Source organism: Chaetomium tenue (assembly GCF_020726465.1).
Source record: "Chaetomium tenue strain MPI-SDFR-AT-0079 chromosome Unknown F5144scaffold_1, whole genome shotgun sequence".
In the NCBI taxonomy this organism is placed as follows: domain Eukaryota; kingdom Fungi; phylum Ascomycota; class Sordariomycetes; order Sordariales; family Chaetomiaceae; genus Chaetomium; species Chaetomium tenue.
The window spans coordinates 3577053-3603223 of record NW_027117329.1 but is presented as its reverse complement, the minus strand read 5'-3'; the positions used below and the strand labels follow the sequence as shown (position 1 = coordinate 3603223).

The window sequence follows — 26171 nt, the reverse complement described above, 5'->3', positions numbered from 1 at the left end:
CATGATAACCCAGTGCCCTTTCCGTCCCATCGGCGTCTGAAGGGAGCCACATGACTTGCTCGCTGCGTTAACCCGGTTTGCTTCCAAGCAAGTGGCGTGCAGCTGCTACACTTTCATGCAGAAACCAATCCAGTTTTACCAGTCCCATTCCTGTGTTTGGCCAGCATTCACTGCAAGATATAGTTAGAAATTCTTTATCTGATTCCTTCCTGCTCTGGGAAGATTACCAGCCCATCGCGCCTGATGCCTGGCGCCTGCAGCAGCATCAACCGATTTCGCAAAAAGAGAACATCCACACAGAAAACAAACCAACCCAAACCAAACACCCCACACTACCCTCGTTGGCACCCATACCGAATTATTCGACTTCATTCACGCCGGTTAGATCAGGCTTCAGCGCCACCGGTGTTGCAGACAAGAGAACAAACATCGAAGAATTATCCACAACCCTTGGATTTGGAAGAGAAGTTCACTCCCTGCAGCACCTAACATCAGGTGTACACCCTCTTCGAGGCGCAAGCTGCAGCGGACGCCACGGGCAGAAACCAACAATCGCTCGTCGAGATTGGCGGTAACAAGCAGTGTTTCAAACCTTATGGGCCATCGGATGTCGATGCTCATGTCATTGCCGCCGCCCCAAGGAACCCCGTTGGCCGAGGTTTCCAGTCCCGACAGACTCGCCAAAGAGTCTCGGTCGAGGTAGTATATCATCTCGAGACCCACTCCCGGCTTTCAGTCCGCTTTTCCTCTCCCTCTCATCCGCTATGGATGGTTTGAGAACCGTTCCCAGGGAAAGCAGCATGAATCTCACCGACGAGGAGCGTGCCACCCTCCAGCATGTGGAGAGGTTGGGTGCTGCCCTCAGCCTGGTCGGTGTCTGCCTCATCTTCATCACGTACAGCTTCTTCCCCCGGGTCCGTACCGTTCCGAATACCTTCATTTTCTTCGCCTCCATTGCGAACGTCGGAGCCAGCATCGCATGCCTTATCGGCTACAGCGGCATCTTGGCCGGCGACTCGTCAGCCTTGTGCCAGGGTCAAGCATTCCTTCTCGAGATGTAAGTGACATCTCGCCACTCATGTATGGAGATGCCTTCGCTGACACTGGCTCCAGGTTCATGCAGTCCGATCCCTGGTGGTCGTTCGCAATGGCAGTCAACGTCTACATGGTCTTTTTCATGAGCTACCCTCCCAACCGGTTCCATAAACACCTCTGGCTTTATTGCCTCATCTGCTTCGGAATACCCCTAGTGCCAGCCCTCGTCTGCCTCGTGTATGCCCCGAATGGGGAGCGAATTTATGGCAATGCCACGGTACGTAACCCAGAGAGGCCTAGGGCTCTCGGCGCTAACAACTGTGCTAGCTGTGGTGCTGGATCAACGACGCGTACAACCAACTGCGAATCTTTACCTACTACCTGCCCATTTGGACGTGCATTGTGCTCTCCAGCGTCATCTACGTGGCCGTCGGGTACCACGTGTTTCACCACCGCAACCAGCTGCGCAACTTGACTCTTAGCAATCAGGCAAGGGACGCATACTGTGCGGAACGCAAGGAGTCGGAGAAGGTGCGCGCTGCCTCGTCCATACCAAGCCATCATGATATGCCTTCAGACAGCGCTTCAATTCCAACCCCCTGAACCCATGCTAACTCAAGACATCAACAACACCAGGAACAACAAAGCTACGGCACCGTAACAACCGAGGTGCGCGTCACCGCCGAATCCTCGGGCAGCCCAACCCCGCCATCCACACCCGCCGGCTCCATCGCGCCCGTCCTCAACCGACCCTCCACCGCCGCCGCAAACGCTCCCTGGGGCCAACCGGCCGACGACGATAACTTCGACGTCAACACCCACCCCACCACCACCTTCACAACCAGCGGCCGAGGCAGCAGCCGCGGCCACACGCACAGCACCACCACCCACGCCGGCATCAACCCGCACCACCCCACCCCCTTCACCACCACCCTGACCATCAGCTCCTCCCGCCCCCCGAAACCCCCCAAACGCCCACACACCAGCCTCCCCACCCGCCTGACCCGCACCTGGCACAAATTCCAGCGCAAGCTCGCCACCCTCGACCCCATCAAGCTCGCGTATCTCCGCACGTCCTTCGTCTTCGCCCTCTCCATCCTCGTCACCTGGACCCCCTCCAGCATCAACCGGGTCTACTCGCTCGCCTATCCGACGCGCACCAGCTATGGGTTGAACTTGGCCAGTGCCGTGGTGCTGCCGCTGCAGGGGCTGTGGAATGCGACCATCTTTGCGGCGGCCAGTTGGCATATTCTGAGGGAGGAGTGGGTGGAGACGAGGAGGAGGGGGCGGGGGTGTGGTGGGTTTTGGTGTGCGGGTGTGAGGGGCGGGGCGAGGAGGTTGAGTAGTGGGGCGGGGGGGCATGTTGGTGGTGTTGGGGGGGTTGGTGGGGTTGGGGGTGGTGGGTATGAGGAGCGTGGTGGGCAGGTTGGGATGTCGCTGTCGGGGCAGGGGTTTCGTAGTAGGGATGGGGGTCTTCCGGAGGGGAGGGAGTTGACGACTATGCCGCGCGTGGCGAATGTGCGGGTTATTCGGGGTGGTTCGCTTTAGAGGTTCACGTTGGGCCCGGGGTGGATGATGGCTGACCTCAACCGCTCCGGCCGGTGCGCGGTGTCATGAGACGGGAAAACGGGGAGGTGGCTTTGGCGTTCTAGGGTTTGTTGCTCTCGGTTTTCTTTTACACTTCTTTCTCGAGCTTGGCTCGCCCTGGTTTGTTTGCTTTTCCTTTACAGGGTCGGAAAAGGACGTGGAGAAGGTGGATTCTGCCCCGTGAGGGCCCGTATACCCAGGAGATGGATGGTCTGTTGCTCGTTGCTTTTCGATGTCGTTGATGTTTTTCTTTTTATCTATGGCTGCGCTGGCAAGTCGGCTGGTGAAATACCCACGGAGTGGGTAGTGCTCGGAGAAAAGGGGCACTTGATGTATTATAAAGCTTTATGACGTCTTGCTATTTGCTGGGACACTGATATGGAAGATATCAGACGAGAAGTAATGTGAGCATTCCCCTGTTATTGGGGTATATAAACTGGTATTACATTCATACGGTAAAGCATCTGGGCTTCGATCAAGTAGCCAAAACACGACGGTTGGAGGCTCGACTCCTCCATTGGCATCACGAACTCCTGATACTTGACAAGAGAAGAGTCCCTAAACTGTTTTATCTTACAACAGTAGGCTTCGCACTTGACACCAAGCCATCGAGCCCGCAGCATGGCCTCTTCCCACTCGGATAGCATTCCGGCTTAGACAACAGAGTTGTAATAACTGTGGCTTGAAGGAAGGTCTGAGCACTGAGATCGTCTGGCAACCCCCCTTGCTTCGTTGTTGGTGATCAATGAACACCGGAATAGACTCTTTGAAGTTGAACACGGCTATCCCTTCGTGAAGAGCTATCTCGTGTGTTACTTAATGCTGCACTCTCTGCCCCAAATCCTAAGTTGGCTCCGTTCTAAACTGGGACTCTCGAGCGAATGCTTCTGAATATCGAATCCCTTAGGGCGCCATCAACCTGATGTTTGTATCACGGACTTGGGGCAGTGAATCAAATAGCCTAAACCTTCCCTCACATCCTAACATTTTACCAACCTGTCTTTCCGTTCAACCCCAAGAGGCACACTGGCCACACCAGCCGTCATTTGTGACACGCCCACAATAACCCCAAAAGGCCTTTACCTGCCGTCGCCGCCATGGCATCCCCGACTCCCCGAGGGCCCGGTGGCGAGAGAGCACAAGGCACAAGAGGAAGCAGGGAGAGCCCCGAGCTCTCTGCGATGGCTTGGAGCGGGGTAGGTTGATGGAGAGACAAACAGGCATGTTACGCATGCACTGAAACATCACCAGACTTACACATGCAGGGGACTTTGGGCCACGCGAGAACGGACACACGGGGCGGAGTTCTGGCTCGCCGCCCGCTCAACCTTGGTTGTTGGGTGGTTGGGGTCTCGGGTGGAACCGTGGACTCTTACACGGGCAGGCAGAATAGGATAGGGCGTTCTTCAAAGGGAAGTCCTGGGCTCGAACTCGGTCAGCGCACAGTCGTTGATACCTACTGAGGAAGTTCAACACTTGAGGTGGTGCTCAGGGGGCTGCTGGGTCCCTGGAGCTCCGGATAAAAGCAGGGCTAATCTCTGTAGCAACCAATCAAAGCCCGCATGGCTCAGTGGTAGAGCGTGTCACTAGTATCTCGATGAGAGATTATCTATGACAAGGTCACTAGTTCGATTCTGGTTGTGGGCAAAACCGTCAAGCATTGCTTTTTGGACCGCCAGCTGATTTTCTTTTACTAATATCCCTTCCTTTTGCTGGGTCGGCTTCAAGTTTTGCCAATGATATGGTGACATCTCAACTTGATCTCTTTCCAACCTCCTCCTTGACGTTATAAAAGGTCGATGGTGGAATAATTCCACATGACCTACCTGGTTTGGCAGTGTACATGTACATGTAGGTAGCTGTGATGGCAAGACCCAAACCAGGCTGCAACGCTTGATCAAGTTGGCGTACAAATGTTTGATGGGCGTCATGGGAGTGATGGGATAAGCTTGGCCTTTCTGGTAACGGATCATTAGGTAGCAACCACAGTCGTCGGTAGCTGTTGTCATCCTCCGAAAATCAGACCTCGTTTGGGGTCCACGGCCCGGGCTTCATGTAACATCTTGCTCGGTCAGGAATGTCCAATGTAACGGGATGAATCCCGGAATCCCATGTGATCACTTGTGGTTTATATGACGACATGAGGAGCCTTCCTGATGGATAGCTCGGTGGGACGACATTAGAGCCTTCAAGCGTCGTTGAAAGTGAGTCTCGTAGTAACCATCGGAATGTAGACAAGGCTTGCCCCGAAACAGAAGATCAAAGGTAAGGTAATACTGCATGAGGCAGAGAAAGTGATGAGGTCACGGTGATCACGTTCAGGCTTGTTCTAGACAGGTCATTGGATCATACATCCAGACGAGGTGAGCGGGGGTGCTAATGTCCAAGGCGAGAGGCCTCTTCTTCTGTCACGCCAAGGGGAACACCGACCGCTGCCGACTGAGTCAGAGTCCGTTTCGATCGGGAGGCTCACAAGGCGCCCCAGCTTCCGGGTTCCCGGGTATGAGTCCTAGCACAAAAGGCCTTGTGCCGGATCTTGATCAACAAAGGCACTAAGCCTCATCCCACCAACCCAAGGATACATGAGAGGGTTACTTGCAGGCCCCCCCACGTCCTATTCGGCGAGAAGAGTGGAGAATTGCATGACATCGCTGTAGTGTCACGCGGGACAAGAGGGAGGAGGCTGCCGCGCCCTTGGGGACTTCCGACGCCAGTTGGCCGTTTCGGGACTGTAAAGCGGAAGCACAACCCGAAAAGAGGCTATAGATCGAGTGCTGTAAGCCATGAATGGTAGGGATATACCCTTACCCGGCTGAAAGCAGTGTCTAATGCGGAAGATGGCGTGCTCGGGGAGTATGCATTGATATGTCATGACTGCTTTGCCATGAGCGGACCGGACCGAATTTAATGGCCATACAACTAGTATATTCTTGTCCCGGCGCTAGGTACGGCCAAGGGCAAGCTACCGACAGAGTAATTGTTGATGACCAGGACTTCAACCGACGCCAGCCCTATGCCCTCACTGCGAAACGTGGGGCTGCCTAGAACAAGCAAACATCGACATGCTGCGCCATGGAAGCATGCGAAAAGTGAGGCGGACAGGAGAGGTAACCCGCCGGCCACAACCTCCGGAAGCTACTACCGGGACTGCACATGAGGCCAATGGGAAGAAGACCACGCAAGCTTGCAGACTGCCAAGGTGGAGAGGTCGCCGATTATCATGCTCAAACCAAGAGCCACAACAGGGCAAAACACCCGGTCGGTTTCACAGGGTACACTTTCCGCCCAATGCCGGCACTAGGGGTATTCTCCGAGCTTCCGGTGGGGGTCAGACGCAAAAGGGGGGGTTATCGCGGGAGCAACCGCAGCCGGGCCAGACGGCCCAGGCCCGCCGGTAGCTCATCAGCATGCTGGCACGGTTGGCACCGACATGGCCACACGAAGGCTGCAGCTTTCCGCTCGCGGAACACGCCAACGAGCGCTGCGGGGAGCATGTGCCACGGGCAAACACGGACCGGCCATGCCAAGGCGGAGAGCCGTGGTTCGGTCGCCGGATGGTGATGCCAGGAGAAAAGGATATAAGTAGGTGGTTTGGCAACGTAACAGCTCTTTGGGGTCATTGTCTTTCGTGAGAAAACAACCACGTACCGAAATACCAACAGCACGCCGAACAGATAGAAGGCCGCAGCCTACAGCAACACACAATTCACACAACAGTCCCATCCCTCCCTTGTCAACCCAACCCCAGCGTTGTCCGACCACGAGAATACCAACAGCCAACATCACACCATGTCGCGCACCAGGAACAACCGCCGCAGTCCCCGAGACACCACGGGCCTGAATGAAGGACAGCCCTCCCGATCCATGGTGACCTCTGACCTCCACAGTGGTGGCTCCTCCTCCCGACGCGCGGGAGCCGGCCCCCAGCCCTCACCGTCCGAGGCGGCAGCCGGAAAGCGGCGGAGCCGGGGTGCCTACGCGGGGCAAGAATCGTCGAATGGTAACGGAGCGGCCGGGAAGGCCGAGGACCGCGGATCGACTGCCATCCGGGGCTCTGGCTCTGGCTCTGGCTCGGGCTCGGGTTCGTCGTCTTCGGGTAGGGCCGGTTCCGTTGGGATGAGCTTGACGGAGGAGAACGTGAGACGCACGGCCAGGTACTTTGAGGACATAAGGAGGGAGAATGCGGGCCAGCGCGGGGAGTCGTCGGGGAGAAGGGCGTCGCTTTTGGCGACGCTGGAGGAGGCGGGCAGCAAACTGAGTGGTGGGCGGAGATAGGGGTCATGATGACAGTGTGATGTGGGGGGCAAGTGGGAATGGAGCGGTTTGGTTCTATCCGTGGGTATCAACCATGTCCCTGTACAATGGCGTGATGTTTCTGTAGTTGGAGTGTTAGCTGTTTTTCTGGGAAGGCGATGGTGGGTAGGGAAGGCTTACTCAGTCCTATCACGTCAGCCAAAACACAATCGTTTACAAGGTCATAAAAATGAAAGTGCACATGCCCCTTAAAGACGATCTTCTGGCTTCTTCCACCCAACCAAGGCACTCCCCTCTGCGATCGCCCCGCGGATGCTGTCAACCAACGCTTTTGCCATTCCCTGCCCGCGCCTCCCTGCCCCCCCGGTGTTTATACCCGCTGATGAAGATGACGGTTCGCTGCCCATGGTGGGGAGAATGTTGTCGCTCGCCGAGAGGCTGACAAACAGCGCAAACGGGACAAGCCAGACACACAGGCCGAAGTAGGAGGCGATTTCGGTAAACGTGGGGACATCGTCAGGGGTGTCGTAGTACGAGGCCATGTTCTGGTAAGCGCGCTCCTGATGGTGGGAGAAATGCTTGAACCAAACGTAGTGGTCGACGAGAACGAGAACTAAAACCCCTGTCAACTTCTGTCTCAAGCCATCGCGCAACACTTTGGGCTACCCACCACATGAAGCCAAGAACAGCGGATCTGTCAGCTTGACAAAGGGGAATCGCCGCATGTTGCCGAGGTAGATGAAGTGGGAGAAGATGCCCAGAGCCGTCGGGAGGAAAGGGAAACGGTCGACGACGCAGAGAATCAGCTGCAAGACCATGATGGAGTAGATGAGTTTCGTCAGGAGGCGCTTCGCGATCACGGTATGTTCTTCGACGATTTCAGAAAGGTAATAAAGGCCAGAGGCTATCACGGGGCGCAACACGGTCAGCATCGCATATTGCATCAACAGAACTTATAAACCCTTCACGCAAGCCCGTTTGCCTGGGCCTTCAGTTGGGAACGCACCTATGGCCAACGTCATGAAGCAGAAGCCCACGACGGAGCCGAGATAGCCAACCAATGGTAGAATCCACATTTTGACGAACTGCGTTGATTCAGACTAGAAAGGACCTTGTCATGGTAGGTAGGGTAGTGGGATGTTAAGGAGAGAATCCGGGGGTTAAAGTCAAGCTCAAGCTGCGTGGCCAATTGATGCGTTCAGGGGATCGGCAGCCGCGTCTTGGCAATCCATTGGATGGAAGGCTGAGCTCCCCCGCCAATGCCGCTTCCTCGCAAGGTTCATGACGTCCTCCGAAACCGTGTCCAGAGCTGGGCGCCAAGACCTACGGATTCGGTTGATCGTCAATTCCGTGCTTCCACCCACGCCAATGTTATCGATAAGATTAGATTTTAATTGTCTTATCGCGCACAACACAATTCTAGCGGGAAAGCAGCCAACCCAAGCGCAAGAACCTACCAAGGAGCCTGCTTAGACGCTGAACCGCCGTTGATTGCCTACCTAGTTCCGACCGTTCCCTCCCCATTACAGCGAAAGTCAGATCTCGCCGCGCTTGCTGTTGTAGCTGGCCCCAAGGTGCTGCTTGCGCGAGGACCCAGTGCCCCACCACACTTCAAAATTCCTGGACTGCTCTGCTTGCGGATTGCTGAAGCGTCTGATACACTCCCCTTACTCCAGTGACCCATTCCAAAACCCCGTAAGACATCAATCCTGCTCTACTGTTACGAAACTATCCGTCAACATGTCGCGCCCTGAAGACACGCTGTGAGTCGTCCCGTCCACTCTGCTCGCCCTCACCGCAACTGACACAGCGACAGCGCGGCCGATATCCACTACGACGATGTCGAAGCACGCAAGTACACGACCAGTTCCCGTATCCAAAATATTCAGGCCTCCATGACGAGGCGGGCTCTCGAGCTACTTGACCTCAAGTCACCGAGCTTGATCCTCGATGTTGGGTGCGGAAGCGGGCTATCAGGCGAGATTCTGTCAGGGGTTCCGGAAGATGAGGGGGGACCGCATGTGTGGGTAGGGATGGATGTCAGCGCTTCCATGCTGGACGTGGCTCTCCAACGGGATGTAGAGGGTGACCTGTTCCTCGCCGACATCGGGCAAGGGGTACCATTTCGGGCCGGCACATTCGACGCTGCGATTAGCATCAGCGCCATCCAATGGCTTTGCAACGCCGAAAACAGCGAGACATCACCCGCCGGCCGGCTATCACGATTCTTCAACGGCCTATATGCGTCACTGAAACGGGGCGGCATGGCCGTCTGCCAATTCTACCCCAAGAACGACATCCAGAAGCAAATGATCACATCAGCCGCCGTCAAGGCCGGCTTCGGCGCTGGTCTCCTCGAGGATGACCCGGATACGAAGAACGTCAAAGTTTACCTCGTCTTGACAGTCGGCAGCAGCGCGGTTGCCAACAAGGGCGGCGACATCACCGGCGTCGTGGAGGGCATGGACAACGTGGATGTGATGGACCACCGGAAAAAGGCCAAAACTGGGAAGGGGGACATCAAGAAGGGCAGCAAGGCGTGGATCATCAAGAAGAAGGAACAGATGGAGCGCAAGGGCAAGATCGTCAAGTCCACGTCCAAGTTCACCGGGCGGAAGAGGCGGATCCAGTTTTAGTCCTGGCCCCTTTCTTTTCTGCAATTTCTTCGGGTGCATCTGGAGGGGCGTTCCGGGTCTGGCGGCAAAAGGACATACACTGCCTGTTATATTCCTGATTTCTTGACACAATCTGATACCCATTTCTTCTGGCATCCATCGTGTGTTGTCCCCGGGGTTACTTCTACCAGCGCCATGCGGTTCACATCGACCCATGAGCCCCTCTCAACCCTCATCACCTAGATATGCTCGCCCACCCCTAGGCCTCCGAGCTTCCCCTCCGTGATCTCCGGCCAGACTCGATACTCGCCACTATAATTCGGCAGCCCATCCTCCCCAACCACCACCCGCGTCGACGCAACACTGACCTTCAACCCAGGCACCTCATCCGCGCTCCTCTCCCCGCCATCAAACAACGTCACCCGCCACGCCAACCTCTCCCTCAAATACGGCACCACCTCCGCCGCATCCAACCTCACCATCCCACCCCCACCCCCACCGCCATCATCCCCCACACCACCACCACCACCACCACCACCACCAACACCCCGCCCCAACAACGCCGCCGTCAACGGCATCGTCCCCGACACCATCAGCCCCCGCGCCGCGTGTGTCCTGCACCGCCCGCACCGCGTCGCTTCCCCGCCACCATCACTACTATTGTTTCCAGCCCGCCCACCCGCTCGCCCGAGCACGGAGACACGGCCGACGCAGTTGTGGAAATCGTTGTTGTTCCCCGTGGAGGGGGGGTTGGGTGGTGGCGAGGGTGGTGATAATGGGTTGTGGTTGAGGAAGACGAGGATGCGGAAGGGGCCGCCGAGGCCGTGTTTTTGGGCGCGGATGTTGACGAGCCATTCGGTGTAGGTGTTGGAGGGGGTGGGGTGGTGGAGGGAGGGGGAGATGGTGGGGGTTGGGGCTGGGACTGGTTGGGTGGTTAGTTGGGGATATTTTTGAGAGAAGCGGGAGGGGGGTTGGGAAGGGGGGGGTGAGGGTTGGTAAGGGAGGTGTCGAGGGGTGGCTTACCTGCTTCTGCTTCTTCTTGGTCTTCTTGCTGGATGAGTTTGAGCTCTAGGGAGAGGGCTTCCGCTGGCATATCTGCTGTAGAGCGGGGGTCTAACACCTTCGCCACGCGGGCGTGCTCTACCCTGCGCTGCGCGATGTTGGCGAGGAAATCGGCGGGTACGTTGGAGCCGTACAGCTTGACAACCGTGCGGCGGATATTGGTTTGGTACGACTTTTGGTCCGGGAAGCGCCACCTCTGCGTCTCGGGGTACGCATACCCGAACGTGTGCGTGTCCCTGACCTCGCCGGATGTCCAGAACCTGGTGCCGGTCTTGTCCCAAAACGGGGCCAGGGGTGTGTCACTGGTCTGTGACTCGCCATCTGCGGCGTTGAAGGTGGCGTATGGCGCAGGGTGCAGTGTCATGAAGCTGTCGGGGTTCAGATCCTGCCATATGGCCCAAAGGCGGTCAATGTTGCTAGCCAGGACGTCAACGAAGCGCCCACCCATCCTCGCGATAAATACATACAAGTGATGCAACCAGAAGAACGGATCGAAGGCCGACACCTCCAGAGACGACATATGCCCATTCCCGCCGATTCGGTCGTGGATCTCGTTGTGGACATCCTCCAGGCTACCAAACTGGCTCGGCTTGGTGTACGAGTCCCACCCGTTGAAGCTGAAAGCGTCGAAGTTGGTGTACGACAGCAGCAGCAGGCTGACATTGCTGCGGACCGAGGCCAGTTCGTTGGCTAGGATGGGCGAGACGCAAGAGTCTTGTGACTTGCCTGTCAACCTGTCGGCGTATCGGACTGTCGTTTTATACCGGCTCCACTGGATGCGAAGTCAGCTTGCGGATTGAGTGTGGTGAAACATGCGTCAGAGGTCGACTTACCCGCCGTGAGAAATCCCCAGGAGCCGGGTTCACCCGGTGGAAGCTGTACCGGTACAGGGGGTTGTTGACCAATTTCGTCTTGCCGTCAACGTCGACCACTTGGACCTTGGGCGAAGTGAGGGCACTCGGAAAGGCCGGGCTCCCCGGAGGCGGCTGGCTGGCCCAGTCGAAATAAGGGGCCCGGAAGGTCTTGGCCGCCTCCAGGTACCTGTCGCGCAGGACACCCTTTGGGAACCGCCGTGCAACCTTCTGAACGGCGTTGTACAAGGATTGCTGCGCGCTGTTAGTCCCGGAGTCGTGTGAGTTGGTCTTCCTGCAGGGAAGTCACCTCATAAAGTGCGAGGTATGGCCGATGCCAGGTCAAGAACAAGATAGACGAGTGCGTGCAATAGCCCCCGAATCCGCTAGTGTTCCGCCAATTGGTGTTGCTGCCCACGCCGTTCCATGGTTTGTATGGCATACCATGGATCCCAGCAATCTGGTAGTAGGACGTCAAGATGTTCTCATCCTGCCTTTGGAGGTTTTTGAGACCCAATATGAAGAGGTTGTAATGATCTGGAAAATTATGCTGAAGCTCTAGCAGCTCCCGGCGGAGAGGTATGGCCCCTATTACATCTGAATGTTAGGACGCGCCGACTGGCCGCAATAAGAATACAAACCCACCATTTGTGTCCGGGGTGGTGGGAATGCCGGTGACTGCAATGTTCCCGCTCATGTTGGCAGCTTACTGCAATATCTAGGGATAGCTAAACCACCTAAGATGATTTATACCTAGCCACCGCGGAGGGTTGTTCCTAGTTCCAACTGCTTGGCTGCGTCACCATTATATACCACATTTGAAACCAGGTATTAGTTGCCGCCCTTCTTCTAACATACATGCTCAACCGCTTTGCCTTGCTAAACCCCCATATACACCCACATTCGATGACATTTCTCCTGCGCTTCGCTCGTTCATCTGAGACATGGAGAACTCCGCTAGTCGTGGGACTTAACCGTTTCCCATCCAAGTGGCGGTTCGGTAATGCTAGCCTTGGGCGCTCATCACAGAAAAGGGCAAGATGCTCGTTTTTACTTGGCTGATGCCAAGTAACGGGGCGCATATCTTGTCTCCGTGGGTGCCTTTTATTGGCGTTGCTCTTGCGCTATGATGCGTGGCCTTCCTCGCATGTGAGTTAGCTACATGTAGGGCGATGTCATGACTCTCAGGAGCTCGGCTAGGCATAGGTACATATTACACAGTACCCATATTATGATCTCCAGTGAGTGGGCAGACCAACATTCGCCCCGGGCATAACGAGGTCGATGTTCCCGCGTTCATAGTTTCACTGCTATTGAATAGATCAAGGTTCTAATGTGAGTTCTAATCTGAGTCCTGTTGTCAACGACCAATCTAACTTCGATCCCGTTTTAACATTAATCGTTCAAATAGATTCCAAAAACCCATCCCATTGAGACGATGCAAAACTGCCAAATACACCAGAGCCGTAAAGCAACACAGAACAGCATGTCAACTGAAAAACAACAGAAGCGCAGTTAGGATTTCGGTACCAAAAAAGAAAGAGACCACCACCCCTGGAAAGAAGGGCTATGTTGAATACCACCGTTTCTGAGACTTGTCACATGAATACCTAGGTACTTAGCTATGCGGCCCGGAAACTAGAATTATTTGACCAAATTGGCTGTCTTAGTCGAAGCCCGGTTTTTCGTCGTTTACCCGTTTAAACTTCCTGTAGCGTCCTGTTCTGGGTCCATCCATGGATGACCGGGTCTAAGGCAATGTAACAGTGATGCCAGCCGCTCGTACCCTGGTTGAGAGACCGACTTTCTCTGGGCTAGGTACCTAGGCTTTGACATCCCGTTGAGGCTCTGCGCCGATCGGCTCATCATCGAAGGCGGCATCTTGGCCGGACCGGGCCGAGCATCTTCGTCACCACCCCGTTGTTCCGCCCCGAGAGCCTCACCTTCACCCAAGAAATCCCCTGTCGCCATGTCTCTCGCGCCAAGCTCCATGGCAGCTTGGCTGCAGTTTCGGCTCGGTTCAGGTAGACCGAGACCCACTTTGAGGCCGATAGCTCCGGCGGTTCTCCGTTCTTAAGCTCGGAGGCAACGCCAAACCGGGGCGCAAGGGGTCCGCTCCTGAACAAATAAGTCGGGAAGGCCCGAAGTCAGTGGGGCGGAGGAGCTCGCACCGAAGATCCAATTCTGAGGAGTGTTTGGTGGTGGCTTTGGTGCGGCGGAGTTTGTCAGGAGATGGCAGCGAGACTTGAGGCACGATGTTGGCTTTGAACAAAATAACATTCACATCATTATCGTGGCAACACATAGGAAAGTCAGGTGCCTGTCCCACGGCCACCATTCTCATATACACATACAGTACATGTTGTCCATCGCATGCTCCCTTCCGCCCTCTCCCACCGTCCTTCGCCCCGCCTCCATCTTGTCCAGTCTATGATGCCAGTTGCCCTCTTTACCTTCCTGCCCCGCGCTGTAGTCCAAGGAGATGCCTACCGGGCACTCTAGTCCGGGTCTAGGATGAGGTCGAAGTTGTGAGGGCACAGCGCAATCGGGTATATACACCTGCTGTACGAATCATGTTTTTCTGAGGATATCGGGTTGTTTAAAGAGCCTTCTCCATCGAGCTGAGAATGGCGCGGGTGAACTCCTGGTTGGTGGCCTGGCCACCCATGTCGGGGGTCCGGACTTTGCTGTTGTAACTGTTAGAATACAAACCACAATACCAAAGCAGGCATGACTTACCCCTGAGCGATGACGTCGTAGACGGCATTGGAGATGCGGTTGGCGTGGTCGTCAAGACCGAGGTGGCGCAGCAGCATGGTGCCACTGAGGAGAAGGGCGGTAGGGTTGGCCTGGTCCTTGCCCTTGATGTCGAGACCGACGTGTCTGCAGCCGGGCTCGAAGACGGCGACGTCACGGCCCATATTGCAGCCGGGGACAACGCCGGGGCCGCCAACAAGCGCTGCGGCGATGTTGGACAGGATGCCACCGTACAGGTTGGGCATGACCATCACGTCAAACTGCTGGGGCCGGCCGACGCACTGCATGGAGGCGTTGTCGACGATCATGTCGGTGCACTCCAGTTGCGGGTAGTCCTGAGCCAGCTTGTTAAAGGTGCCCCGGAAGAGACCGTCGGCCAGCTTCATGATGTTGGCCTTGTGGATGCAAGTGACCTTCTTGCGGTTGTTGGCAAGGGCGAAGCTAAATGCGAACTTGGCGATGCGCTCCGACTTGGCCCGGGTAATGATCTTGAGCGACTCGACGACGCCAGGCACGCTTTGGTGCTCGAGACCGCTGTACTCGCCCTCGGTGTTCTCACGGATGATGCAGAGGTCGATGTTGTCGTGGCGGGTCTTCAGCCCGGGGATGTTCTTGACCAGCGCGACCGAGGCGTAGATGTCGAGCTCCTGGCGCAGGGCCACGTTGAAGCTCTGGTGACCGGACCGGGTGATGGGAGTGTGCAGAATACCCTTCAAACCGAGCTTGTTTCGCCTGAGCGAGGCAACGGCCTCCTCAAACTTCTCCTCTGTGCGCCCCGTGGGCGTGGCGTCCTGCAGACCTGACACCTCGATCTGCTCCCATGTGATGGGCACATTGTCGGCCTTGAAGATGGTCTTCACGCTCTCGGCAACCTCAGCACCAATGCCGTCTCCGGGAATCAGGCTGACGGTGTACTTGCCACCATACTTGGTGGGCTTGAAGAGGTCGGACTGGACGGACTGGGCGGGGGCATCGCTGACGCTCGCAAAGGTGCGCGCAACATTGAGGCGGGCCTGGGGTTGGGCAGCGGCCCTAAGGAGGCGCTGAAGAGAAGGGTGTGGGTTAGCAGGTTTGTTCACTCGGTACAGTGAGATTTGCGAGTTGGCGATGGTGGGGAACCTTTTGGTGGTTGGGAGCAACAAGGGATCAGCACATGGCGTAAAACATACCTGGGCAGTGCGGGTAGAGTTACGGGATAGCATCTTGGGCAATTGAGCAGAGATGATGGGGTCTTAGGGTACTCTACGAGGCTGTCGACGTGGTGCAGGCGTGAAAAGGACGAAGGCAGAAAAGGTTGTTACAGGTCAAATGCCGCAAAACAGAAAACAAGTGCAATTGCCTGCGCCTGCCTTGTTGGGTCGGTTCGAGCTCTTTTCGTCTCCATGTTCCCGGACATGTGGGCCGCTACTGAGAAGCCTGCCCGCACTAGTCTAGTAAAGGCCTAGCGCACATTCCCGCAGGCTGTGACGTCTGCAACGTTGGCGGCAGGCACGGAAAGCCGCGGTTCGCGAGCTGCCGCCAAGCCGGTCTTCATTCCAATTCTGCCAGTTCTCGCTGAAACATTGTGATGGAAGCCGAGCCTAACCCCACATCAACCAACACCAACGAACAACCTCCTTCGGTATCCTCATCCGAACTCTAGATTCCCATCAACGTCTTCGTATATCTACTCCGTGTTGGTATTTCCCTTCTTGAAACACAAGGCATGTCCCTTAGCCGATGATAATTTTGACGCGTTGGCTTTCCCCCCTCGAAACGCACTGCATTGACCATTGGACGACTTAAGTTGCGAGGTTGCCGCTCCGCCATGCCTGCATTTCGAATTCTGGGTTACCCGGGGGGCGGGGGAGGACTCATGTCCTGCGATTGAATAGTTTTAATACCGGAATTTGACCTTGTAATTGCGTCCGCAGATGGCTCTGACTACCTCCTAGACGCACTGAGTGGGACCCTTCCTTTCCACCTCAACGGCTTTTCCCCGACGAGGCCATGGTCTTCGAGCGCGATCCCCTACAGTTGCTTCGACTTTGGTAACTGCCGCATACGACCGAATTGGGAGGGACACAGCCAGGGCGATGGTTGCACGAGCGTGGACGAGGGAGATCGCGGGAACGGCTACGGCGGAACTCGGTGGCGGTACGTCCGTTCTTTCCAGTCCTCCAACCCTTGAAAGGGAAAAGGACATGTCCCGCGAGGCTACAATGTCTTGAATGCTGTATCCCTTCGGAAATTCCACCTGCCGTCCGTCGAGATCAACTTGTACCCCAATACTCCTTCGATGAGGGAGACAACCATTGGGGCTGTCACAGTAAACTGGTTAGTGTACTTCGTCTCCTCGGTGCTGAGTGTCAGTCGGTCAAACACTTCACCCAGCCCAAAGGCGGACTGATGCAGGTCTATCTGGACGCCGGGTGGCTACATCGGTTCTGTTAGCAGGGCGCTAGACTCGACAGTGGATGAATAACTCGGGCACATACATTCCTGGTGTCGGCGTGGTTAACCCGGCACCAGCGCTTCAGGTACTCCGCAAGGAACTTTAGGCTTGGGCTGTGGCTGCCGTGCAGCTCGATCAGCAGGCTGCTCTGGAACAGAGTAAGATGGTAGGGCGGCTGGAGGAAGAGTTGGTCGGGCCGTGGCAGGGAGGCCACATCAGGCATGAACTCGGCCTGAGGTCTTAATGTGACAGTATTTGTCCGAGCCTCGACCACCTCCGGCGTGCCGGTGGATGTATTGACCTCGACGCCTTCCCAGTCGTCTGCGCCCCCAGCTTCCTTGATCTCCGACGGCTGAGGCTTCTCCTTTTTGGCAAAACACGCCAACAGGTCCTGTCGGAAGGTGGGAAACAGTTCCGCTGGTTGGTACACCTGCTTTTTCGGCAGGCTCACGACAAACCCGCCGCGCTGCTCAGACCACGTCGTCGCCGCCTTGGCCGAAGTGGCCACCTCTACGTACACCCACATCTTCCCACTCGCCTTCACAAGGACCTCTTCGGTCCAGTCGGCGTGTGCCTCGTCATCGAGGAGCTCCGTCATGCTCCTGGCCCACGCCCTGACACAACCCGCAACCGAGGTGACGAGGTTGGTCTTGTCGTCGTAGAAGGTGTCGAGTTCGGCGACGAGGATGCGCCATTCTGGCTCCACCACGATCGTCCGGCCGAGCAGCTCCTGTAACTCGCGGAGCGAAGTCTGGACAGGGCTGTCCGCCTTGGTCCAGTGGTCACGGATAGCGACTTGGGCTTTGAGTGGTCTGTGGCTTTCATTAGCTCTCTGTTTGGGCGCCGGCGAGCCGGATGAGGGTGGTTGCTGCCTACAGTGACATGGTTGAGGTCGTATTCTTGGGGTTTGGTGTGGAGAGTACAGTTCTGGGGAAGCCTCAAGCAAGCCTTCCTTTTAACAATCTTGACCCAGCTTTTAGGCGACCAAAGCATCATAGCTCAAGGGGTGTGGGACCCATGGCGGTTTACACTAGTCCAGATAAATCATCAGCCGTTCAGCTGAACGCGGGGATGTCTCTTGGCAGGGGAGGGCAACCCGCGAGGCGCATTCGTCCAGACAGCTCGCCAGCCTTTCCCAAATCCGTTTGAGTTTGTTGCACTGCTCTTAATGATTCGGAATAACTATTTTTTCTGTGTCCACACATGTAGAGAGTATGGACTGATGTGTCCCAAGAGCATACGAGATCCTTGGCAATGGGGGCCCTGGGGAGTTTCCCAGAGCCCGTCGGTGGCTCAGCTTTGCGCAGCCGGCGGAGACTGCTCCGTACCGGCACTTCCCCTGCATGCAGGCCCCTCCCATAGCGCGCTATCACCAGTTAGCCGCTACAGCCCCGCGCAGGAACCGGGCACGTCAGGCACCTTGTCATTTGTCCTTCCCACAGCGGTGAACTTGCTGGCGACACGAGGCTGATATGCCGTTCTGTGACTCGTTCGTACCCCAGCATCCGCTTGAACTTTCCTAACACGGCCAGTATTGCGCAGGTTCAGGAGTGCTACAGAAGTGCGCTAAGTTCCGCGTTCCTGGCAACGGGTTATAGCAGTGCTTCACAAGGGATAGCCTTCCCGTCCTTGCGTTAGGAGAGGTTGGCGCCGTGATCGGAAATCACAGACAGTTGTTAGTGATGGTGGAGCTATCAGTGCAGATGGTTATAAAGAGGGAGCTCTTCCCACCGTGACTGTTGTTCGACCTCATCTTCATCAAGCGCCGGTGACAACTTAAACCTTTCCACACTCCAACTCCCTCAACTCCCAATCTATCACCATGGCCCGTCTCCCTGCTGCCGAGAAGCTTCCCCTTGCCCTGCGCAAGAACGGTAAGATCGTGATGCCCCCCTTCTAGAAGATAGCCAAATCCTGACAGCCGCCACCTAGTCCGGGACGAGTGGGAGAACAACAAGGCCGACCTCGAGAAGCAGCTCTCCGACATCCTCGGGACCGCCTGGACCATCGAAGTCAACCCCCTTGCCATCTGGCCCTACCACAACGACGGTTACGCCAAGGAGTCCCTTGGAGCTTGCCTCAAGGCGTAGGCACCCCCTCCCCTCCCCTTTCCTGAGTCAATCTCAAACTAACCTTTCCACAGCTACGTCGAAGGCGCCATCTACCAACTCAAGTACCAAACCTCCAAGCACGGCGACGAACACAAGACCGAGATCAACACCATCTGCCACGCCCACATCCTAACCATCGACCTCGAAGAGACCAGCCCCGCGCGCTTCTCCTACGGCGGCTGCGACGTCCTCGACGGGCAACTCCGCATCCTCTTCGTCGAGAACAACCTCGGCACCAACATCGACGACTGCCTCGGCGAAGACAAGCTCACCAAGGCGCTCAACGCCGCCCCCGGCGACGCGCCGCTCTCCTTCGTGGCGCGCACGGCCATCCGCGCCGACTACGATCCCAAGATTGCCGAGGTGCGCGCGCAGATCGCGGCGCTGCTGGGCAAGTCCGCCGAGGAGGTCACGCTGAACCCCAACTTTGAGGCCAACTTCGCGGCGCTCAAGGCGGACAGCTCGGTGCGGGACGACTGGCAGGGGAATCTGGGGTCGTTCACGCTGTTGTATTTTGAGGGGCTGGCGTACCAGATGAAGTACATCAAGGTGGGCGAGGACGAGATGGTGCAGGAGGGGCTGCTGGAGGCGGTCAGCTCGAATGAGTACGCGTTCCGCGTGGTGGAGAAGCTCAAGAATGAGACGTACTGTGAGGTGGAGATTGAGGAGGGGGTGCTGTATCTGCAGTGCGTCCCGAAATATTTTGGGACGAACGTCAATGATGCCGCGGCGAAGCTCATGGATAAGCTCTGATCGGATCGGGGCGTCTTCGAGGAGCCTCTGGGTGTAGAACCCAGAAATTGAACCATGACCAAAGTCCAGAACATGATGCCACGGCTCGAGTGTGTGCAATGCCATGCCATGTCAACCAAGAGCCTGGGGATGGACGAAAGCCCAAGCTCGTGGATTCGAACTGACCTTAGGAAAGGAAACCCCCGGACAGGAACATAAAGTAAAGCCATTGACATGTATATTCCCTTGACGCCAGGATACCAGCACCAGCTACCTGTTCTTTCGACTCTAACAACAATCATGAAAAAAGAAAGCGAAATATAAAGCGCGCTCCCAGACACAGCGGTCTGGTTCGCCTAAGCTCCCATGGTATCAGCCAACGCCTCCCACATCCCACATAGCCATCATGTCAACTCTCTCGGTCCATCTTGCCCAACGCCTGCCCTCAACTGGCAACACGAGCAACTTTCGAGTACTCATACACCATCTCTCTCTGTCTGTCCTCTGTCGGACCCAAAGTTGATCCCCACTCCCACGGTAGCAATGCACCCCCCCTCCAGTTCACACCCCCTCGCTCAAAATCAAGCACCACCCTCCTCCTCATCGAGCGGCTCAACCCTCACCAAAATCTCCTCCAACAACCCCTCCAAGAACGTCCCGACCTCCTTCCCCATCCCCACGGGCTCCGCCTTATCAAAGTGATCGATCTCCTTGCAGACATGGGCCAGCTTGTAGACGAGCTTGCGGACCTTCTCGTGGGCGGCCTCGGCGCGCTGCTGTTTGGGGGTGACGGGGGGCGGCGGCATGCCCGGCTCGGCGCGGTAGGCCTGCTGCAAGTGGATCTGGCGGCGCTTGAGGGCCTCCTCGAGCGCCGGGAAGATGACGTCGTTGAGGGCGTCGAGGTCGCTGTCCGGGTTGGACGGGGAGGGCGTGGGGAAGGAGAGCGGCGTGCCGCTGCTGTCGAGGTGGCTGGGCAGCGGCCGCGGGAGCTCCTTGGAAATCAGCGGTTGGATGTGCTGGCTGGAGTAGGAGGGTTTCTGGGGTTGTTGTTGTTGGTATTGGAGCTGCGTCTGCTGCTGCGGGTAGAACTGGTACACCGCAGGGTGGACGTTGCTCTTGGTTTGGAGCGGCTGAACGTGGAGGGGTTGCGGGTGAAGGGGCTGCGTCTGGGGGGGATGGGGTGGAAAGCCAGGCGGAGGCCTGGTGTATGCCGGCTGGTGTTGCTGTGATGCTCCACGGAAGGGCGGGATCTCTGGGATCCTCATTCCACCGGGCCTTGACGATGATGCTGTTGACTGGAGCGAGGGGCTTTGTTGCTGTATAGCCGAGCCGAGGTTCATAACGCCCATCTCGCGCTGTAGCTGTTCCTGCAAGACGCGGTCGTAGTCCGGGGATTCCGTCGTTGGGATAGGTGGCATGGGCTTCGATACGAGAGATGCACGGGGGGTCTCGAGCCCTGTGAAGGGTTTCTCGGGGGAGGGTGGAAGTGGTACCTTGGTCGGTGACAATGGGGCGACAGTTGGGCCCGACACTGGTTTTCTTTGCGGAGATGATTGCCTGGAGGTGCCTGTCCCACTCGCTGCTTTGAGCGTGGTATCCCTCGGGTCGGCAGCAAACTTGGTGGGGCTGGTTTCCCGTCTTCTCTCGTCGTGATCGTCAGACGCATCGAACGCCCTGGAAGAAGACCTCGCATTTGTGGCTGATTCCCCCATAGGGTTGAGCAAGCCCGGTCTGTGGACGAGGTTGCCTCTTTCGCTGACCAGACGGACGGTTCCAAAGTCCCACATGTCCTCGTTGACAGGCCCTCGATTTTCGACTTGGTCGCCGTCGTCACCATCATAGTCGTCGTCGTCCTGCTTGTGGGTCACCGCCCATCGGCTATGCCGCTCGATAAGTTCTGTCAAGTAGGTCGTCTTTTTGGCTCTTCTAACGAACGGGTGCTTGAGCATCTCCCTGGCGGACGGGCGGTCCTTAGGATCCCGCTGCAGACAGAGCTCGACGAAGTCCTTGAAAGCTTTGGTAAAGTTGCCTTCTAATCTCGGCGGCGAGTTCTTGGGGATCAAGAAAAGCACTTTCATAGGGTGGATGTCTGCGTAAGGAGGCTCGCCGTTGGCCAGCTCCAGTGCTGTGATTCCTAGCGACCAAACATCTGCCTTGTGGTCGTAGCCGCTCTGCTTAATTACCTCAGGGGCCATCCAGAATGGGGTTCCCACGAAGGTGTTCTTCTTGGTCATGGTGGCCGAGAGCTGGCCTGAGACCCCGAAGTCGGCGAGCTTGACTTGGCCATTAGCAGAAAGCAAGATATTCGCCGCTACTCTTGTCAGTACATCCCTAAAAACCGTGAACATGCCTGGAGGACCTACCCTTTATGTCTCGGTGCAGCTTCTTGTCCGAGTGCAGATAGTCGAGCCCAAGGAGCAACTCGCGAACGATGATAGCGATGTAGTCTTCTCCAATGAGTCCCGGCTTCATGAGGTCGGCACAGCTGCCGCCCGAGCAAAACTCCATGACGATCCATAGCTCAGCACCCTTGGCATAGGATCCATAGTACTTGGTGACATAGGGCGACTGCAGCTCTGACAGAATAGCGATCTCTTGAATGATGTCCTCCACTTCGTCCTCGGCACTTTCGATGTCGATGACCTTGATGGCGACGGACTGGCCGGTTCGCTTGTCTACCCTGATAGAGTGTTAGTCCAGAAGAAAATAGAATCCTGTGGCGTGAGTTCCTGGGGCAATAGCAGGTACATACCCTTTGTAGACCTTGCCGAAGCTACCACCGCCTGTTGGCCCGGTCAGTTCAAGTGTCCTCGTCGTCGTGCAGGTAGGAGGCCCAACCAATGCAGTATTCCTTGGTGTAAAGCACCTCCGGATCAAGCGACGCCTCGTTCTCGTCGTATTCCCGAGTTTCTCGGTCCGCCATGGTGACTTGATAACTGAGAGACGTTCTAGGGATAGAGCTGCTTCGACGCCACAAAAAGGCTTAATGTCCCGTCGTCACATGCGTCTGGGTTCTTCCTCGCGCCCCACGAACCCAGTCGGTATTCTTTTTGTTATCGAAGGATATGAAAAGTCGAGGGTGGGTCGAATAACGATCGCGGGATAGGTAGAATCGATATCGGTGGGGGACGAGGGCTCTAGTAGAAATTCGACTAGCAGTCTAGCTGGGGCAGGAACGACCGAGAGGTACAGTCTAAACCGAATCGTATTTGAGCGTTGTATGTTGGCCCGATCGATCTAATTGGGGGAAGTTGAGATGGAAGGGAGGAATGCTAATGCTACGAGCTCAACTGTTAGCCAATGGCAGAAGTCAAAGTGTTGTTTGATGTAGCAAGCAACATTGCCAGTGATCGGTCCATGGGAATGCCCTTGCAGCTAGGAAAAGCGAGGGCAATCCAGAGTTCCGTTGACCGTAGGCATTGTGTGTGGAAATAGTATGTGCCTAGGTACTTGGGATAGGAGAGTGCTGCTGGGTGCAGCTCGTACCTCGATCGTCAATAGCTAGGGAAACTAAACATAGCCTCGGGGCCTTCGAAAGGAAGTGAAGATCTCGGATTTAGGCAGGAACCGGATTTGGGGGGTCAGGACGGGATTGCTCAACGTGGTGTTATGCTGTTGAGAAATCCTCTGGAGGGGAACGGAACGGCCTCCCTGCGGTTGTCCCGGAACCTCCTTGCACTGGGAGAAGCAGCAGTGTTAATGGCGTGTCTGGTTGCCAGAGACAGAACATGTGGGGTCGAGGAAACAAAAGCCAAGAGGGATTGTTTACTGTCCCGCAGCCCACGTTGCCATGATCCCCGCTCCCCGCCTCTCCACCTGTCAGGGGTCAAGGTGCTTGGCTGGGGTAGCTCGGCGCTTCACCGTGGCACGGAATTTTCCAACTGGCTGGAAGCTGTATTCAAAACAAATGTCGATTCGAGACAGCAATAACTTAGCAAGATCATCCCTTCATAGATGTGGAATTCTTGGTCAAGATCATTCTATTATGCAAGCGGAATGTTTGTCTAGGGAATTAGATCCTAATGTACGTACACGAGCAAACCATCACCAAGAGAACACAGAGAAGAAGCCATGACAGGGGTCCAGCTGCGACAGGCACAAGTGCTGTGCTTCCGAATGTCTCAACCAGTGCTTAGCTCCCAGTTAGAATTACCTCGCACAACTCTTTTCAGGTGGTAGCTACCAGTCGCAAATCACTTGTGGTTCAATATCCCTGGGTTAGCTATATGCAGTTACGCATCACCTAACCGAGTTGACAATTGGTTGGTTGGCTGGTGGACTCTGTGCTCAGCTTCGGCCTCCCATGGGGCGAGCACCTTTGATTGGGCAACGGCTGGTGGACTTCAGTCTCAAACTCCTTCGTTATGGTTGTCGATCTCCCGCAAGATCACCAAGTTGGCCAAAATCCCCTGGAAGCAAGCGGAGTAAAAAAAGCCAATGTTCCAGCAATGCCTCTATCTCCTGGTTCTGTTGTTCTGGTCTCTCCGCAAAAGAACACATATACGCCGTCCCGGAGCTTCTTCGATACTAGGGCCACCCGCGCCAATCCCACCTGGAAGCAGGAAAATGCGCCGTGAAATCTGCAAGCCCATGCGAAAACCCATCGCATCTTTGATAAGAGCGCAGTCTACCTCCCAAGCCCGCCTCTCCTGGCGCCCATCTAGTGCAACCCACCCTTGCCATCCCATGCCAAAGTTGAACCGAGGAGACGATGCCACACCAAAAAAACTAAAATCCACGGAGTCCTCTCCACCTTCCATTTCCCCCTTTCCCGCCTTTCCGGCTCCTCACTAAATAAATTCCAGCATGACCACAGCGTTGGCCAAGCCAGCCTCCTGGATCGTCTCGTCGAGATGCTCGATCAAATCAGCGCTGTTAGGCGGCATGGACTTGAGCTCAAACTCGACGCCCTCCTTGCCGGGGAGCGGCTCGGCCTTCAGCCACTCGTAAATCCGCGAGACAGGTTCATCCAGACGGAACCGGCGAATGATGCGCCCGGGCGGGTTTCTGACCTGCAACCTGGTCGTTGTCTTCGGGTCCGCCAGCGGCTCGACATGAGGTCGATCCGAGGGTATCCGGGCAAACGCGGACTCTTGTGGTGTGGAGGCTGCCGGCTCTCCAGTCGCCAACTCCGCTGATCCTGCCGAGGACTGGCCATTCTCTGCCAGTGCACCTATTGACTTGGTGAGCTCGTCGGGATCCTGGATGTTAGGCTGTTTCGTTCCGCCGTTTGCATTGAGGCTGTTCTGTAATGCCATCTCGAGCATTTCGTCCTCGGTCATCCGATCCACATCAACTACACGCTCTGGCCGTTTCGCTTTGGAGACGGGGTTCTTGCTATTTTCCGACAGGCTATACCGGTCGAGGAACTCGGCGAGTTGCGCGTGGAACTCGAGCGCGTTAGGGAAGGGACTACCGCTGAACACCTTGACCTGCTCGCCGGTCCGTGGGTCAATGATAGAGACATGAGGGTAGTTGTCTGGGTTCTGGTGGCTTTCGTTGGGAAAGTAAAACGTGAGGTACTGCTCGGCCGCCATATTGTTCTTGTCGTACTGGAGGAAGATAAAATTCTCCCGGACGAGGGACGTGATGGCTTCATCTTTCCAGATATCACGGTTCAGTGCTTGGCAGCTGAAGATGGACGTGTCCTGGAGATTCACCAGGATCCACTTCTTACTATCCTTGCCTTCGTCCCGGGCTTCGTCCCAGCTCATTTGTGACATCAAGTCGTATGGCGGACGGAACAAGTTCGCTAGGTGGGAGGCTCGGCCGGATCCTGATGATGCGGAACCTGGCGCCCCGGAGTTGTCCTCCCAGACAGATTGAGCGAATGGGTTGTTAGTAGGCCGAGCTGTGGAACATATGTCAGTGAAAATCCTCACACACCACATCAAGATCCAACTCACCGCGCGCTTGTTGCCTCCTGCGCAGCTGCTCGAGCACGGCAGCGTGCGCGTCGTCGTCGTCATCCTCGCCACCAAAACTTGGTCCGATCAGGGTCTCAGTTGTGCGGGCCATGGGGGCTCGTACAGCATCGCTAGCTTCATCTGCCCCCGCCGGGCCGGAGAACAGCTCATCTTGCAGCCTTTTCGCCATCGCCGCGTCTTCTTCCTCCTGAGCCCGCCGGGCAACGCTGGCAACCTCCTCCCCATCATCGGCCTCGTCCTCGGTCATAGGTACGTCGTCGTCGTCCGAATCTATATGGATGACGCCTTGTGCATCCTCGCGGCCGATTTGCGCACGGTTGGGTCGGCTGGGACGGCTTGCAGGTGCTGTGGTTGCGGCGGCTGCTGACGAGCCGACATTGCTCAATGATCGTTGCAGATCTTCGTCGGTAAACCAAAGCTGGATTGCCTGCTCGAGCTCCGAGCCACAAAGTTCTAGCACGCGCTCAGCGGCTGTGCGGTTGGCTCCCGTGATGCCCACGAAGGACTCGATGTCTTCCTCGCTCGCCATGCTCGCGGACGAGGGTTGGGTGCACACCGGGATTCGTTATCGGAAAGATGCGAGGGTCACGTCGGTGATCTTGGGTGCCTAGGGAGACCCCGTTGAATCTTGTAGTGGTCGGTATTATGGTAGGTGATGGCTAATAGTTGTCCGTTTAGTAGGTTAATCGGGGCTAGATTGGGCGAGGGGAATCGCGAACCTTCAGGCTCGAAAGTTGAAGCGGGGGGCGCTGTATGGTACCCCGCGATTTTGATCGTTCGAGAGGGAAATAGAAAAGCGCGACCAG

The 26171-nt window shown here is 56.4% G+C and overlaps 10 protein-coding genes and 1 non-coding gene across 11 annotated transcripts; 5 read left to right on the top strand and 6 right to left on the bottom strand.

Moving 5' to 3' along the window:
* Positions 1-800: 800 nt before the first annotated feature.
* F5144DRAFT_481048 (uncharacterized protein) lies at positions 801-2583 on the top strand (the record flags this gene model as incomplete). Its single annotated transcript, XM_066785264.1, has 4 exons — positions 801-1057; positions 1114-1312; positions 1363-1580; positions 1656-2583. 4 exons carry the CDS (start codon positions 801-803, stop codon positions 2581-2583), a joined length of 1602 nt encoding a protein of 533 aa, XP_066648724.1.
* Positions 2584-4178: 1595 nt separating this feature from the next.
* F5144DRAFT_t23 lies at positions 4179-4269 on the top strand. Its single transcript has one exon. It is a non-coding gene; the product is annotated as a tRNA-Thr (tRNA).
* Positions 4270-6269: 2000 nt separating this feature from the next.
* F5144DRAFT_44624 (uncharacterized protein) lies at positions 6270-7214 on the top strand. The gene is made up of 2 exons (XM_066784945.1): positions 6270-6918; positions 7051-7214. The coding sequence occupies exon 1, from the start codon at positions 6412-6414 to the stop codon at positions 6895-6897; it is 486 nt and encodes a 161-aa protein (XP_066648723.1). The 5' UTR covers positions 6270-6411; the 3' UTR covers positions 6898-6918; positions 7051-7214.
* Positions 7015-8144, bottom strand: F5144DRAFT_44641 (transmembrane adaptor Erv26). Its single transcript, XM_066784946.1, has 3 exons — positions 7883-8144; positions 7547-7780; positions 7015-7489 (listed from the first exon to the last, which is right to left on the bottom strand). Exons 1-3 carry the CDS (start codon positions 7950-7952, stop codon positions 7125-7127), a joined length of 669 nt encoding a protein of 222 aa, XP_066648722.1. The 5' UTR covers positions 7953-8144; the 3' UTR covers positions 7015-7124.
* A 133-nt stretch (positions 8145-8277) lies between these two features.
* On the top strand, positions 8278-9647 carry F5144DRAFT_625460 (S-adenosyl-L-methionine-dependent methyltransferase). Its single transcript, XM_066792225.1, has 2 exons — positions 8278-8639; positions 8693-9647. Exons 1-2 carry the CDS (start codon positions 8617-8619, stop codon positions 9510-9512), a joined length of 843 nt encoding a protein of 280 aa, XP_066648721.1. The 5' UTR covers positions 8278-8616; the 3' UTR covers positions 9513-9647.
* F5144DRAFT_617300 (common central domain of tyrosinase-domain-containing protein) lies at positions 9648-12101 on the bottom strand (the record flags this gene model as incomplete). The annotated part of the gene is made up of 8 exons (XM_066791871.1): positions 9648-9965; positions 10050-10128; positions 10171-10413; positions 10515-10969; positions 11021-11325; positions 11387-11659; positions 11715-11992; positions 12050-12101. The coding sequence occupies 8 exons, from the start codon at positions 12099-12101 to the stop codon at positions 9731-9733; spliced, it is 1920 nt and encodes a 639-aa protein (XP_066648720.1). The 3' UTR covers positions 9648-9730.
* Positions 12102-13543: 1442 nt separating this feature from the next.
* F5144DRAFT_556136 (uncharacterized protein) lies at positions 13544-15509 on the bottom strand. Its single transcript, XM_066787958.1, has 3 exons — positions 15331-15509; positions 14144-15204; positions 13544-14091 (listed from the first exon to the last, which is right to left on the bottom strand). Exons 1-3 carry the CDS (start codon positions 15361-15363, stop codon positions 14004-14006), a joined length of 1182 nt encoding a protein of 393 aa, XP_066648719.1. The 5' UTR covers positions 15364-15509; the 3' UTR covers positions 13544-14003.
* An 848-nt stretch (positions 15510-16357) lies between these two features.
* F5144DRAFT_588902 (uncharacterized protein) lies at positions 16358-17940 on the bottom strand (the record flags this gene model as incomplete). Its single annotated transcript, XM_066789982.1, has 3 exons — positions 16358-16576; positions 16639-17467; positions 17837-17940. 3 exons carry the CDS (start codon positions 17938-17940, stop codon positions 16358-16360), a joined length of 1152 nt encoding a protein of 383 aa, XP_066648718.1.
* A 301-nt stretch (positions 17941-18241) lies between these two features.
* Positions 18242-19551, top strand: F5144DRAFT_44443 (uncharacterized protein). Its single transcript, XM_066784943.1, has 3 exons — positions 18242-18469; positions 18528-18681; positions 18739-19551. The coding sequence occupies exons 1-3, from the start codon at positions 18418-18420 to the stop codon at positions 19457-19459; spliced, it is 927 nt and encodes a 308-aa protein (XP_066648717.1). The 5' UTR covers positions 18242-18417; the 3' UTR covers positions 19460-19551.
* Positions 19552-19791: 240 nt separating this feature from the next.
* F5144DRAFT_44488 (kinase-like domain-containing protein) lies at positions 19792-22697 on the bottom strand. The gene is made up of 4 exons (XM_066784944.1): positions 22277-22697; positions 22191-22221; positions 21802-22118; positions 19792-21749 (listed from the first exon to the last, which is right to left on the bottom strand). The coding sequence occupies exons 1-4, from the start codon at positions 22359-22361 to the stop codon at positions 20020-20022; spliced, it is 2163 nt and encodes a 720-aa protein (XP_066648716.1). The 5' UTR covers positions 22362-22697; the 3' UTR covers positions 19792-20019.
* A 1401-nt stretch (positions 22698-24098) lies between these two features.
* On the bottom strand, positions 24099-26034 carry F5144DRAFT_44407 (uncharacterized protein). The gene is made up of 2 exons (XM_066784942.1): positions 25345-26034; positions 24099-25289 (listed from the first exon to the last, which is right to left on the bottom strand). Exons 1-2 carry the CDS (start codon positions 25892-25894, stop codon positions 24229-24231), a joined length of 1611 nt encoding a protein of 536 aa, XP_066648715.1. The 5' UTR covers positions 25895-26034; the 3' UTR covers positions 24099-24228.
* Positions 26035-26171: the final 137 nt, after the last annotated feature.

Coding starts and splice junctions, on each gene's coding strand:
- F5144DRAFT_44624 (XM_066784945.1), top strand. CDS start 6,412: ATGTCGCGCACCAGGAACAACCGCCGCAGTCCCCGAGACACCACGGGC.
- F5144DRAFT_44641 (XM_066784946.1), bottom strand. CDS start 7,952: ATGTGGATTCTACCATTGGTTGGCTATCTCGGCTCCGTCGTGGGCTTC. Junction 7,781..7,882: donor CTTCATGACGTTGGCCATAG/GTGCGTTCCCAA, acceptor GCCCCGTGATAG/CCTCTGGCCTTTATTACCTT. Junction 7,490..7,546: donor GCTGTTCTTGGCTTCATGTG/GTGGGTAGCCCA, acceptor CAGGGGTTTTAG/TTCTCGTTCTCGTCGACCAC.
- F5144DRAFT_625460 (XM_066792225.1), top strand. CDS start 8,617: ATGTCGCGCCCTGAAGACACGCT. Junction 8,640..8,692: donor TCGCGCCCTGAAGACACGCT/GTGAGTCGTCCC, acceptor ACACAGCGACAG/CGCGGCCGATATCCACTACG.
- F5144DRAFT_556136 (XM_066787958.1), bottom strand. CDS start 15,363: ATGCTATCCCGTAACTCTACCCGCACTGCCCAG. Junction 15,205..15,330: donor ACTCTACCCGCACTGCCCAG/GTATGTTTTACG, acceptor CCTTCTCTTCAG/CGCCTCCTTAGGGCCGCTGC. Junction 14,092..14,143: donor TACGACGTCATCGCTCAGGG/GTAAGTCATGCC, acceptor CAGTTACAACAG/CAAAGTCCGGACCCCCGACA.
- F5144DRAFT_44443 (XM_066784943.1), top strand. CDS start 18,418: ATGGCCCGTCTCCCTGCTGCCGAGAAGCTTCCCCTTGCCCTGCGCAAG. Junction 18,470..18,527: donor CCTTGCCCTGCGCAAGAACG/GTAAGATCGTGA, acceptor GCCGCCACCTAG/TCCGGGACGAGTGGGAGAAC. Junction 18,682..18,738: donor CTTGGAGCTTGCCTCAAGGC/GTAGGCACCCCC, acceptor ACCTTTCCACAG/CTACGTCGAAGGCGCCATCT.
- F5144DRAFT_44488 (XM_066784944.1), bottom strand. CDS start 22,361: ATGGCGGACCGAGAAACTCGGGAATACGACGAGAACGAGGCGTCGCTT. Junction 22,222..22,276: donor CACCAAGGAATACTGCATTG/GTTGGGCCTCCT, acceptor CCGGGCCAACAG/GCGGTGGTAGCTTCGGCAAG. Junction 21,750..21,801: donor GCTGCACCGAGACATAAAGG/GTAGGTCCTCCA, acceptor TGACAAGAGTAG/CGGCGAATATCTTGCTTTCT.
- F5144DRAFT_44407 (XM_066784942.1), bottom strand. CDS start 25,894: ATGGCGAGCGAGGAAGACATCGAGTCCTTCGTGGGCATCACGGGAGCC. Junction 25,290..25,344: donor CAGGAGGCAACAAGCGCGCG/GTGAGTTGGATC, acceptor TATGTTCCACAG/CTCGGCCTACTAACAACCCA.